The 13,115-nt window shown below is 40.4% G+C and overlaps 1 protein-coding gene across 2 annotated transcripts in view; it reads left to right on the forward strand.

Moving 5' to 3' along the window:
• The window catches only part of lrrc4ca (leucine rich repeat containing 4C-a), a 202,074-nt gene extending 189,856 nt beyond the window's left edge, over positions 1–12,218 (forward strand). For both annotated transcript variants that reach the window (XM_079858755.1, XM_079858754.1), the window contains one exon: positions 8,972–12,218. In XM_079858755.1, coding sequence (XP_079714881.1) covers positions 9,026–10,972 — 1,947 coding nt within the window. In that variant the 5' untranslated portion in view covers positions 8,972–9,025 and the 3' untranslated portion in view covers positions 10,973–12,218. The remainder of the gene's footprint in view (positions 1–8,971) is intronic.
• The last annotated feature ends 897 nt before the right edge of the window (positions 12,219–13,115 follow it).

Genomic DNA, 13,115 nt, shown 5'->3' on the forward strand with positions numbered 1-13,115 from the left:
AAATTTATTTTGCTGTAAAAATATGTAATACTTAAAACAAGATAAATGTACTTTATCTAGTGAAATGTTGTGAAATATTACTACATTTTTGTTTTCAGAAAATATATTTTTTATATTGCGTTACATTTTTTATCATTTATTTTTATCGTTTATAATTAGCTATAATATTTCTCACACCATTTTCATTTTTTTTCCAAAGCTTGAACCTCATTAAATTGTTGAAATTACTTTGTCAAATGTATTATTAAGATATTTTCTCTGAAAGCAAGGCTTGATATCTTACTTCACCTCTAGAGTAAATGTATCTTGTTTTAAGTATGTTTAAAAAAATAGTTTTACTGCAAAGCATGACTTGATTAGATGTAAACGCCTAGGCCACAATTATTCAGATGGCAAGTTAACTGGTCTAATAAATGGGTCCGTTGGAGTTACTTTAGATTTAGTCCCTGAGCAATGTCTCCCCTCAGACCTGCCCTTTGTATAATCACGATAATTCCTGCAAATGGATGAACGTCTGTGCAAATCAAGCCTGATGTGCCGCTCTCCACCAGCCAATTTACATGAATGGACTTTTAGGGAGCATTTTACATAAGAACAGCTTACATCACACAATCTCACTGTGTGTGTGTGCCATCTCTCTCTCTCTCTCTCTCTCTCTCTCTCTCTCTCTCTCTCTCTCTCTCTCTCTCTCGCTCTCTCGCTCTCTCTCTCTCGCTCTCTCTCTCTCTCTCTCTCTCTCTCTCTCTCTCTCTCTTTATTGCTCCAACAAGCACAGAAAATCATCCCCCAAATATCCTTCAGCCATTTCAGTTTCAAAAAAGACTGACAGTAATGTCTTTAAAAAAAAAAAAAAAAAAACACAGCCACTAACAGGAAAGGTCATGCGGGATTTGCACTTTATCTGTTTATTTAATGTATTTCAATCACCAGGCATTGGTTCATTCCACTAGATAACATACATTTCACCAAACTTGGGAATCCACTAGGGTTTTTGAATATGAATAGAAATGGATAAATTGCCACAAGACGCTGAGCTTTGTCTGTTTGTTGGATTGGCAGAGAGAAGATTGGTTCTCTTATTGACATTTTAATCAAGTCTAGTGGAGAGAGTCTTATTGTGAAGGCATTAACAATGCAACACTCTAGTGGCGTGAATGGTTTCGTTCCTTGTCAGGAATAGAATAAGTTTGGATAGGAAAATTATCCAAAAATGTAGGGAAGTGTATTTCCGTCTGAGTAGCAAGAAAAATCAGTGAAGAGTTTCTATTCATAGATCTGACGTAGCTGACATGTGTTAAGCTCAATGTCTTTATTTCTGCATTAAATTATATATGAGATTCGTGTAGAGTCACTGTTTCATGTCAACAACATGATGTTGGTGAAGCACACATGTCCTTTGACACTTCTTTACGAAAGATAAGTAGTTGAAAAAGAAGGCTTTGGTGTTGATTGGGACGATTCTGTTCACAATTTGTCTCCATCATGCCTCCTTGCAGGGGGGTTGGCATGGCAACCAAGGACAGGAAGTAAATCAGTGTCAGCTGGAAAAGTGGTCGCCAAGGAGACATCGAGCAGAAACTTTGCTGCGCCCATTGACAACAAGGTGGGAGGGATATCTGAGGTCCTGGAGGGATATCTGGGGTCCGGGAGGGTGGCAGGGCAAGTTGAACTGGGGTGTGTCGAGGGAAGTGATATATTTGCAGAGATGCTAATGAGAAGACAACTCATTTGCATAAACAGTGCTGTCTCTGAAAAGAGTTCTGGAATACAGAATACGCCAGATGGCCACTTGTTACTTTGGAAGTGCCTATTCTGTTGCAGAATTACGATGCTTCAATCTAACTCATCCAAAATAGAAAATGGGTTCTTAATTAAATTAGTGGGTTTTGTAGCTGGAGCCATTGAGGCAAAAATAGTCAGATGTGTTATGTTGACTAAGTAAGGTCAATTGAGTATGGGTGCCGACTCTTTTATATGCAGGTTCTGCAACATGATTTACCCAAATATGACATTATTATGGGTCGATATCATTTCTTGGTCCTGCAACAACATTTGGCCAAACCCTAAACTTTACTCAAAATCTGATTGCTTGATTATAATGTGGTTCCAGGACCAATGAAATGTTGATCCAAGAAAGTCAGAATTGACATAATTGAACTGACATGACGTGAAGGCCAAGTAGCCTATGGCAAATCATTCTCGGAATTTGCCCTCTGCATTTAACCCATCCAAGTTTAGTGCAGTAGTGAACACACACTGCAAACCGTGGGCACACACACCCGGAGCAGTGGGCAGTCATTTTTGCTGTGGCGCCCGGGGTTATGTGCCTTGCTCAAGGCACCTCAGTAATTTCCTGCTGGTATTGAGAATCTATCCCGCAACCTTCGGGTTACAAGTCCGACTTTTTAACCATTAGGCCAGGACTGCCCATGACTGAACGTTTCCTAATTGACCGTGTTGGGATTCATTATTAAGCTGCACAATTGTGCATGCATAAATTTGGTCAGTCCAAATATTTATTTATGATGCTTTCATGCACGACACTCCTGCTTTACACAGGACATTCAGTGCCGCAGCTGGATAAATTGCATCACATGAAACTAAATGGATTTCTAGATGTTATGAATGTGTATTCATTCAATAACCGCCACGTCTAAGACCAGATGATGAATGATTACATCCAGAGCTTTTTCCATAATAAAGAATCATTTTTATTCTGCACTGTGAAAAGTGATCAATTGACGTAAAAAAGTAAGGAAACCCATTGCCTTAAACTCAAGTAATAAACTTCATGTGGAATTGAAAAAATTAAGTTATGTGAACTTGACAATTCCACATAACTTATTTTTTTCAATTACGCATGAAGTTTATTACTTAATTTTAAGGCAACGGGTTTCCTCACTTTAAGTTAATTGACCACTTTTCACAATACAGAATAAAAGTGATTCTTCATAGTGGAAAAAGCTCTAGATGAAATCATTCATCATCTGGTCTTAGACATGGCTGTTATTGAATGAATACACATTCATAACATCTAGAAGAATCCATTCAGTTTCATGTGATGCGCTTTATCCAGCTGCGGCACTGAATGTCCTCTGGTTGGGAATGATATGAGAGAGAGAGAGAGAGAGAGAGAGAGAGAGAGAGAGAGAGAGAGAGAGAGAGAGAGAGAGAGAGAGAGAGAGAGAGAGAGAGAGAGAGAGAGAGAGAATTTGCCTTATTGGAATCTCCACCATTTTATTGCACCCTGATCTCCCCTTAATTTCCCTGCTGTACAAAATGCAGCTGACCTGCTTGTATCCCGCATGTCATTAGATCGTCGGTCTGTAGAACTCTTCAAAGAGCACCAGTATTTATATAACCCTTATCTATCAGCCTTCATGTATTGCCATCTTGTCATTGTGTACATCCAGACACCTCTTTCCATTTCTTCTCATCAGGCGAGTTTTTCCTGCCAGCGCTTGCCTCGTCTTTCTCTGTAGGGGCCTTTCCACCACTCTCCCTGCCAGTGCGTTTCCACCTGCCACCGCCACGGGGGTCTGGACTTGCGCGGTGCTAACAGATAGTCTGCTTTTGTTTCCACGGTTGCCAAAACCCATTTCCTTGCTGTAACCTCCAGTTGCGACTGTCTGACGGAGCCCACATACTTTGTTCCGTACCATTCCTGAGTATGAGCGTACAGTGATGGGTGCCGTTATCCCCCCTCCCGCTTTTTTGTCTTTCTCCCCCGTTCTTGAAGGAGCTGCAGTTCCGCAATGCCCTATAAATGAAACACTGTTGCTCTTTACTGATTTGTCATGACTCATCCTTTTCATCCCTCTTTTTTTTTTTTTTTTTTTTTTGTGGAACCAAGATCCTCCTTGCTGCAGAATTCACAGGATTACTGAGAGGGAGAAACTCTCTTTGCATGGTGCATGGCCTTATGGGGAGCTTGAAATTATCTTCTACCAAATGCTTATTGTTTACATTAACTGGAATGTGTTTTAAATTATACAGCAGTCAGTCTGGTCCATGAATCTTTTTCAAGAGCACATAACAGTCCGACAGCAGTGGACTACACTGTTTACGTCACTCTGCTTGTGTTTGAAATTGCATCATTATGCCAGTAGGTGGCAATAAAGTGCCTGTTTTTGCAAGCGTTTCAAGAGAATTATTCACAAAAATTATTCAGTCAAAGCACTGATTCTCTCAGGAATGAAGCAAATTACTCTTTATGAGTGAATAGAAGCATTCAATCATCTAATTTGTTCAAAACACTGATATATTCCGGAATAAGAAAGTGGCTGTCTTTGAGTGAGTCATTGAATCTTTCTCAATCAATTACTTCAAAACATTAATCCAATTCATAAAAGACGGCTACGCATGCTTTCACTTTTTTTTTTTTTTTATGTCATACACCGATCAATCTGCGTAGTGCCACTTCAAGCCAAACACACCTAATTGCTCATTATGAGTGAGTGGCCAAAGCATTAATTCGTCCAATTTGTTAAAAACATGGATTCATTTAGGAATTAAACAACCATCCTTATGAGTGAGTCACTGAAACATTCACAACTGATTCATTCAAAAGCACAGATTCATTCAGGAATAAACTAGTGATCTCTGAGTTATGCATATAATTATTCAACAAGTTATTTCAAAGCATTGTTTAATTCCGGAATTAAGTTAATTACTACTTATGAGTGAGTCACTGAAGCATTCACTCATCCAATTCTTACAGAACACTGATTCATTCAGGAATGAAACAAGTGACCATCTGAGTGAGTCATTGAATCATTCTCAATCGATTCCTTCAAAACATTGAATCGGCGAGAAATTAATATTACTATTTATAAGAGATTCATTTAAAAATTAAATTTAGATGTCATGTAAACATCCAATTCTACTCTGTATATTTAGAAATATTTTCATTGGCAAAGTTAAAATAGACACAGTGACTTGTCTAAAATGTAACCCGATATTGATGACAGCATTCTTGCTTGTTTGGTGTTACTTCAATATTGTTGCTGTGTGCTGTTGTACGCGCCTTATCATAACATCTGAAGGTTACCACTGCTGCTTCAGGTAACTGGTGATTCTACAGTCCATCAGCTGTTCATCCGTCTGTAGATGGATGACCCTATGGAGAACTTCCACTCCAGCTTTCATTTATATGATGCAATTCCCAGTCTTGTAAAGCAATGGCTGAACTATCACAGTTTATTGATGCTATCCAGCATACCTATGAATTGTGCTCTAGCAGGCCTGCAGATAAATGAAACCTGGCTCAGGGCCTCTCTCTGACTGCGATTGAAAAATCTAAAGGAAATCTTTAATTTTCTCAATACCTTGGGGTTTTGAATCGAGCAGTTTTGATATGACATGTTTGTTATACGACAGCATTACTCGTAGCTCAGCTTTACCCTCATCTGTGGCTTGGGTGTGTTGCCAAATGACGATGCAATGCACATGTGGATGTTTTCTTTCTTTGTTTTGTCAAAAAGATCCTCCTCTTCTATTCTTTTTGTACTTCCTTTTCCCCTCTCCTTGGTCTTCCTCCTAATTTTCCCTTTCTTTTCTGTTCTCATGTACATTTTCTTCCTCTTTCCTTTCTCGTCTTCTCTTCTTGTTCTATTTTCCTTCCTTATCTTTCCAACTTCCATTCATCCTTTTCCTCTTCCCTTTTACTTTGTCTCCCTCATTGTCTTCTTTCCTCTTTTCTTGCCCTCACCTTCCTCTACGCTTCAATTTCCCCCTGCATTCTCCCTCTTCCGTTCTACTTCCTCTTATTCTCTCCTTACTCCTTTTCTCAGTTTCCTCTTCCCTTTTACTTCATCTTCCTCTCTGCTTCCTCCTGTTCTCTTCTCTTTTCTTTTTTGCCCTATCCCTCCTATTCATCTCTTCCATTCTTCCTCTTCCTGTCTGCTTACTCTTATCCTATATTTCTTTTCCTTCTTTTTCCCTCCTACTTACTTTTTCATCTTCCCTTTGACTTTATCTTCCTCTTCTTCCTCCTCCTCCTTTTCTCTTCTCCTTGCCCCAACCTTCCTGTGCACTTATTTCCTCTTCCATTCTCTCTCTTCTACTTCCTTTTCTTCTCTCCTTCCATCTTTCTCCCACTTTACTCCCTCTTCCTCCTTTTTCTTTTCTGTCCTTCTTCAATTTCCTCACATTCCTCTTCACTTTTATTTCCTCTTTCCTTTTTCTTCTTCCTGGCTTTCACTTTTCATAGTTTTCTTCCCCTTTCCATTCTACTACTACTTCATCTTCATTTACCTTTTATTTTCTTCTCCCCTTCCCTCTCCTTCTACTTCACTTCCTCATGCCGATCTAATTCCTTTTCGTCTATCCTTCTTCTTCCACCTCTTCCTTTCTACTTCCTTTTTATTTCACCTTCCCCTTTTCCCTACTCTTTCATCTTCATTTCACCTTCCTCATCATATTTCTTCTTCCATCTCTTACTCTTTCATTCCTTCTTCCCCCACTCTTCTCCTTCCACCACCACCTCCTCTTCTCTTCTTCCACCCTTATCTTTCCCTTACCTCTCTCCTCCTCTCGAAGATGAACACCATATTAATCCAAAACGGCTCTTGACATTTGATTATTTTGTGCGGAACTGTATGATTGCCATAATTGTTCTCACCTCAACCTGCTCACCCTGCCGTGTGAAGGAAAGTACAGAAGCTTTTCTAACCCGCGCTGTGTAAAGAAGCACACAGCCGCATTGTTGTCAGCAGCAATGGCATTCACTTTCATGTTATTTGAAAAAAATTAATTCACTTCGTTACACCTCACACCTTTCAAGGCTTCCGCCGCTTGATCCTCTTCTTTACCTCCCTCCCCGCTGAAGCGTTTGCCGCCTGCTTCATCATCTCTTACTGGGCCAGAAGTTTAAAAATGTATTCATTTCATAATCTTATTTTTTGTTTATCATTTTTTCATCTAATTCCCTTCCCACACGAAATCCAATTTTGCCAGGCTCATTGTTTGAGAAGCAGCAGGATTTTTGTGGAGTGCTTTTTTGTTTGCCCCCCTCTCTTTCTCTCTCTCTCTCTCTCTCTCTCTCGACTTGGAGCAACCTAGATTGTGTTATGCAATTTTATTAGTGTAAAATCAAATCAGGGAAGATAAACCGGACCCCGCACTTGAATCCAGCAGGGCTTCTTTTCTTTTTCTTTTTTCTTTTTTTTTTAAGATTTGTGATGTTAAAGCTTTATCTTTTGTTGTAATTGAGCATTTACATACAAGATATATATTACAATTATCTGTGCATGAAATTCGATTAAATGGAGTAAAAATGGGCATATTGTTACTGAAAGTCATTCTCCTTCAAAACGTTTAGTGATAACATGGTTGAGTTTCATGTGTAATCATCACCAGCAGTCTAAGACTTCAGGGCAGCAGTACAAGTAGATTTGCGATGAAAGAATTGATTGTTATGGCAGTCATTATTAGGTTAAGACCAGCACCCTGCCGAGAGGAAGAGGAAAGACGAGCAAGAGAGTGAAAAGTGGTACAAACAGTTTTGCAATGCTTTCTGCATCGTGTTGTAATGCCCAGAGGGAAGAACATCCATGTTCAACGGTTCTTCTTAAGGTCCTACAAAACCGACTGTGAGCAGATTTTCTAGTGCTCAAAGTGTCTACAGACATAATACAAGAATGAGTCTAATCTAAACACCCCTACAAAAGTCTCGCCTAGTTACACATGACCCTAAATCCAACTAATTATATAATGCTTCTTCAAGACAACCCACTGGCTAATTGATTATGAAATGTTGCTGCTAATAAACATAGTAAAAAAAGTTCCAGGGTTTCAATACAGGTTTTCAAAACAAACACATGCTAACGTTAGAGAAATTGTGTTTTTAAACTAGCATGCCACTAGCAATGCTAATGCCATGGCTTTGGTTATCAGGGAGTGTATGAACTGTAAGATTATATATCCCTGTAATATCTTGAGTGCATCTAAATGCATAAATACAAATATAAATATAAAATTCTAAAGCTAAAACAAATGTGAGGAAAAAAACTAGACTCTAGTCAGCTGGTTGATGACTAATAAACTAGCTGACCTGACCAATTCCTTTCAGAATAGACACTAAAGTGAGTCACATACTCAGCTGAGGGAACAAGAGGGTGCAACATGCGTCTGTCCACACACTTTTCATTCTCAGTCCGGTCACACGCATGTCTTTAAGTGCGTGTTCGCTTTAGATACGTAGGGTTGACTGAAGGATCGGTAGGTGGGAAGCCATGCTTTTATTTATGCCTCCTCTGCAAGAATAAATAAAGTGACACAGACAGACAAGGCAGCTCATATCTCCCTGACTGAGGAGAGGGGGAAACAGAGAAAGCAGACCCAATATTGTGGTGCAGCTTTATGTGACTTAGATTGAAAGTGGTGTGCGTGCAAAGACATGAACTCAGACACCACACGCACAAAAAAAAAAAATAGAACAAAAAAAAAGAAAGAAAGAAATAGATATGAAACACTCTTGAAGGTCACCTGCGATGCATGTGTGTGTGAAAAATGTCTGTTATTCACTTCCACTGGGCAAAATGGGCTTGTGTGGCTATACAAGAGATGTTGTTTTCATTGCTAGAGTACAGTGACTGGCTATTCCTCTGTACGTTTGTCTGTGCTTGTGTGTTAATGTGGCAAAGAATGTTCTCAAGATTGCAGTGCTATTTATTTTTTCCCTAGTTTTTCCAATTTACTTATTTATTAGAGAGTTAAGCCCTTATAGTGGAGATTTGCGCCATGTAAATTGATTGCAGCACAGCTTTTATGGCAGTGTTTTTGGCTAATTTTGTGAATCAGGCACTAAAAAGTATGTGCAAATAAGCAACCGAAACCCAATAAAATTATGACATTTTAGTATGTTTTATCTGTTGTATATATCTGTATTAGCATTGATTTGTGTCAGTCAGTTATTATTCCAAACCTTACATGATTTTTTCTCTGTCTCTCTCTCTTTTTTTTTTTGCAGTTTGGCCTAATATAACACTTCCCAAAGAGTGGAGAACCTGTCAGCGAATTATGAATGATAAACAAGATGACCTCCTCCCTGATGCAGCAGACGATGAGAGGTCCTAGGTGGAACCGGGCCCTGTCCGACCCATTGTTCGTGCTGTCACTGGCCCTGCAGCTTCTGGTGGTGGCTGGCCTGGTGCGAGCACAGACCTGCCCCTCCGTCTGCTCTTGTAGCAACCAGTTCAGCAAGGTCATCTGTACACGACGTTCCCTTCGAGATGTACCTGATGGTATTTCCACCAACACAAGGTACCTGAACCTTCAGGAGAACCTCATCCAGGTGATTAGGGTTGACAGCTTCAAGCATCTGAGGCACCTGGAGATCCTGCAGCTCAGCAAAAACCATATCCGCACCATTGAAATCGGAGCTTTTAACGGGCTGGCCAACCTCAACACTCTGGAGCTCTTCGATAATCGTTTAACCACAATCCCCAATGGGGCTTTCGAGTACCTGTCCAAACTTAAGGAGCTTTGGTTGAGGAATAATCCTATTGAGAGTATACCCTCTTATGCCTTCAACCGTGTACCATCACTGCGAAGGCTGGACTTGGGCGAGCTGAAAAGGCTCACTTATATTTCAGAAGGTGCCTTTGAAGGCCTCAGCAACCTGCGATACCTGAACCTGGGCATGTGCAACTTGAAGGAGATCCCCAACCTTATTCCTCTTGTTCGTTTGGATGAGTTGGAGATGTCAGGAAACCAGCTCTCTATTATTAGACCAGGGTCTTTCAAAGGCCTTGTCCACTTACAGAAACTGTGGATGATGCATGCACAGATCCAGACTATTGAGAGAAATGCCTTTGATGATCTTCAGTCCCTTGTGGAGCTCAATTTGGCCCACAATAACCTTACCCTCCTGCCTCATGACCTCTTCACCCCACTACACCACGTGGAGAGGGTACATTTGCACCACAACCCCTGGAACTGCAACTGTGACATCCTCTGGCTCAGTTGGTGGCTAAAGGAAATGGTGCCAGCCAATACCAGTTGCTGTGCCCGCTGTGCGTCACCTACCAGCCACAAAGGGCGCTACATTGGCGAACTCGACCAGAACTATTTCCATTGTTATGCACCGGTGATCGTGGAGCCTCCAGCGGACCTGAATGTGACTGAGGGAATGGCAGCAGAACTGAAATGTCGAGCGAATTCTTTGACCTCAGTCAGCTGGATCACGCCCAATGGGTCCATCATGACACACGGGGCATACAAGATACGCATTTCCGTGCTCAACGATGGGACGTTAAACTTTACCAATGTCACGATGCAGGACACTGGAACATACACTTGTATGGTGAGCAACTCCGCAGGCAACACAACAGCCTCCGCTACTCTTAATGTGTCTTCGACAGAGAACAGCAGCTTCAGTTATTTCACTACAGTTACCGTCGAGACCACAGAATCGTCACATGATGAGGGCCACCCAACAGTACAGCAGAAAGGCGCCCCAACTCCTTCTTCTGGAATTTGGGAGACTTTACCACCTTCCTTCACTACTACCACCACCACCACAGCACGGACGCCACTGTCCACCAAGGCCACCGATAAGACCTACACCATCCCTGTCACGGCCCTGATCGACGGCTCCCTCAACACCTTGGATGAGGTCATGAAGACCACGAAGATCATCATCGGTTGCTTTGTGGCCATCACGCTGATGGCAGCCGTCATGCTGATCATCTTTTATAAAATGCGCAAACAGCATCACCAGCAAAACCACCACGCGCCGACACGAACCATTGAGATTATCAACGTAGACGAGGATTGCGTGACGGGTGGACCTAACATGGAGGGCCACCTCGCCCTTCCCCCACTGGAGCATGAGCACCTGAATCATTACACTGCTTACAAGACTGTGTACAATCACACCTCCACCATCAATTCTATACACAGCTCTGCCCACGAACCTTTGCTAATTCGGGCCAGCTCAAAAGACAATGTACAAGAAACCCAGATCTGAACTGCTTTTCATAATGGGGATTAAACGAAGAAAAAAAAAAGACCTCTAAAACTATTAAGGAACAGTATGTGACATATCGATTTTGAAGATTGTCGAAACAAAGACAGTAGACCGATGCAAGACGTATAAGAATAAGATGTTGACAGGTAGAAAAGGACATTGGGAGTTGAGTGTACGTCAACCGTTTCAAAAGTGTCTTTACATAACAGAAGTTATTTATTTAAGGAAAATAACTATTGTGGTTTAATCAAGAAAAGATGTAATCAGCAATTATTTTTCCAGCAATTATTTCTCCATGTTTTTGAATGTTATTTTAAGAGTTGTTGGTTTACTAATTTGCTTTTAAACTCTGTTTAAGTCTGTTCTGTATGTGAGGACCCAATTCAAAGTCATTTGCAGCTGAATCTGAAACCTTTCCATCTGTCTGAAACTTTAAGATTCACATTTAGTGTCAATACTTTTAAAATATTAGGTTATAGATTGTCATATTAGAAAATGTTCCACCCTATAATTGTTTAAATTGATCACGTTAATTCTAAATGGTTCATTTTTTGACTCCCCTTAATTAATGATATTTGAAAATATCACATTATTCAGTTACTCTTGCTGAAAAATAGGCTTTTTAAACCAGATTAAGCAGGTTTGCTGGTCATAGTTGGTCTCTCAGCCTGGTCAGGCTCATCTGTTGGCTGGTTTTAGAAAGGGTTTGGGCACTTATTAAATTGGACAGTCTGGGAGACGAGCTTAAACCAGCTAATTTTTCAGCAAGGATGGCTGCTACAAATTATATGCAGATGTATACCTGGCTTCTCTAGCCTAAAATTTAGAACAAAGAGCCCTGGAAACATGTCCCCATTTAAAACCGGGCCAAATGTCAGGAACACATGTCTATTTAATGCATGCAGGGCAATTAATTTCAAATTGTTTCTGTGCTCGGACCAGAAGATTTATGGATTAAGTTAGCATTTGGGGGTCTGCCCACTTGCTCTTAAATGCATTTTAAGGTATCTCCAGCTTAAAATAAGCTTCATGTTATTAAACTATTTTCTTCATCTTCTTTATCATAGCAATTGTGAGTTCCTGTGGCAGTTCACCCTTGATACCCTACTAAAGTTTCCCAATACTCATACACAGATGCAGCACACTCATTCTATGCCAAATGCTATATGGGCAGGAGGCCGAAGACTGTAGGCCTTTATTCAAAGGTTGACAGAGTGGAAATGTGGCGAAAGCATGGAAATGCTACTGACGTAGCACCATTTCCATTTCAATCCATTTTTTTTCTTGGTGCTGTCCATGGATACAGTTGAATTAATTAATTCTGGGATGGTCTAAAAGCCAGACATAGAACCCGAAATAAGAGGGCAAAGTCAGTGCCGCTCAGATCTAAGGCTTCCAAAGATGCCACAGGTTCGTCTTTATAGATTCTGTAAACCGACTGTGTTATTTTTTCCTAGTTTTTTTTTTTTTTTTTTTTTTCATATTCTATCTATCACTGTCAATCTTTTTATAGGCAGTTATGCAATTATTTTTAAACTTCTTAGTCATATTCAATCACTTTTATTTATTTTTCGGCACAGATCGAGAATGATACATTTATCTTTGGCTTTAGACATGCTGTAGCCTTTGGCTGCAGGGGTGGATGACTTGAGATTATGAATTAATTTATGAAATCAGAATGGCCTGAGATGGTCACTATAGAAACCAATGACCTTGATCAGGGTGGGTGGGGGCGGTGAGTAGCCGACAGACATTGGTTTGACACTGTAAATGCATTCAGAGTCAAATTGGAGAGCGAGGCAGGGTGAAAGAGCCAAAGTGGACTCATTTCAAGTGCATCATTTAATCTATAAAGCAATCTAGAGGGCTATAGGTAATTTGAAGTAAACCAATAAACCTGTGACATTTTATTCAGATTCGTAGTGTTTCATTTCGGCCATTCATAATTAATGCAAAACGCACAGGGGACTGACAGGACGATTTTTCTCTTGCTTTTCTGTTCTTAATGTAGATGCCGACTGATACCATGTGGCATTTGGTGAACATTTTAGTATCATATTTTGTTCACATACCAGATGCACTCTGATTTTAATATATCTAATGCAATTATGCTTGTCAGCTTTGCTATTTCAGTTCATTACAA

The sequence above is a fragment of the Squalius cephalus genome (genome assembly GCF_949319135.1).
Source record: "Squalius cephalus genome assembly, chromosome: 23".
NCBI lineage: Eukaryota > Metazoa > Chordata > Actinopteri > Cypriniformes > Leuciscidae > Squalius > Squalius cephalus.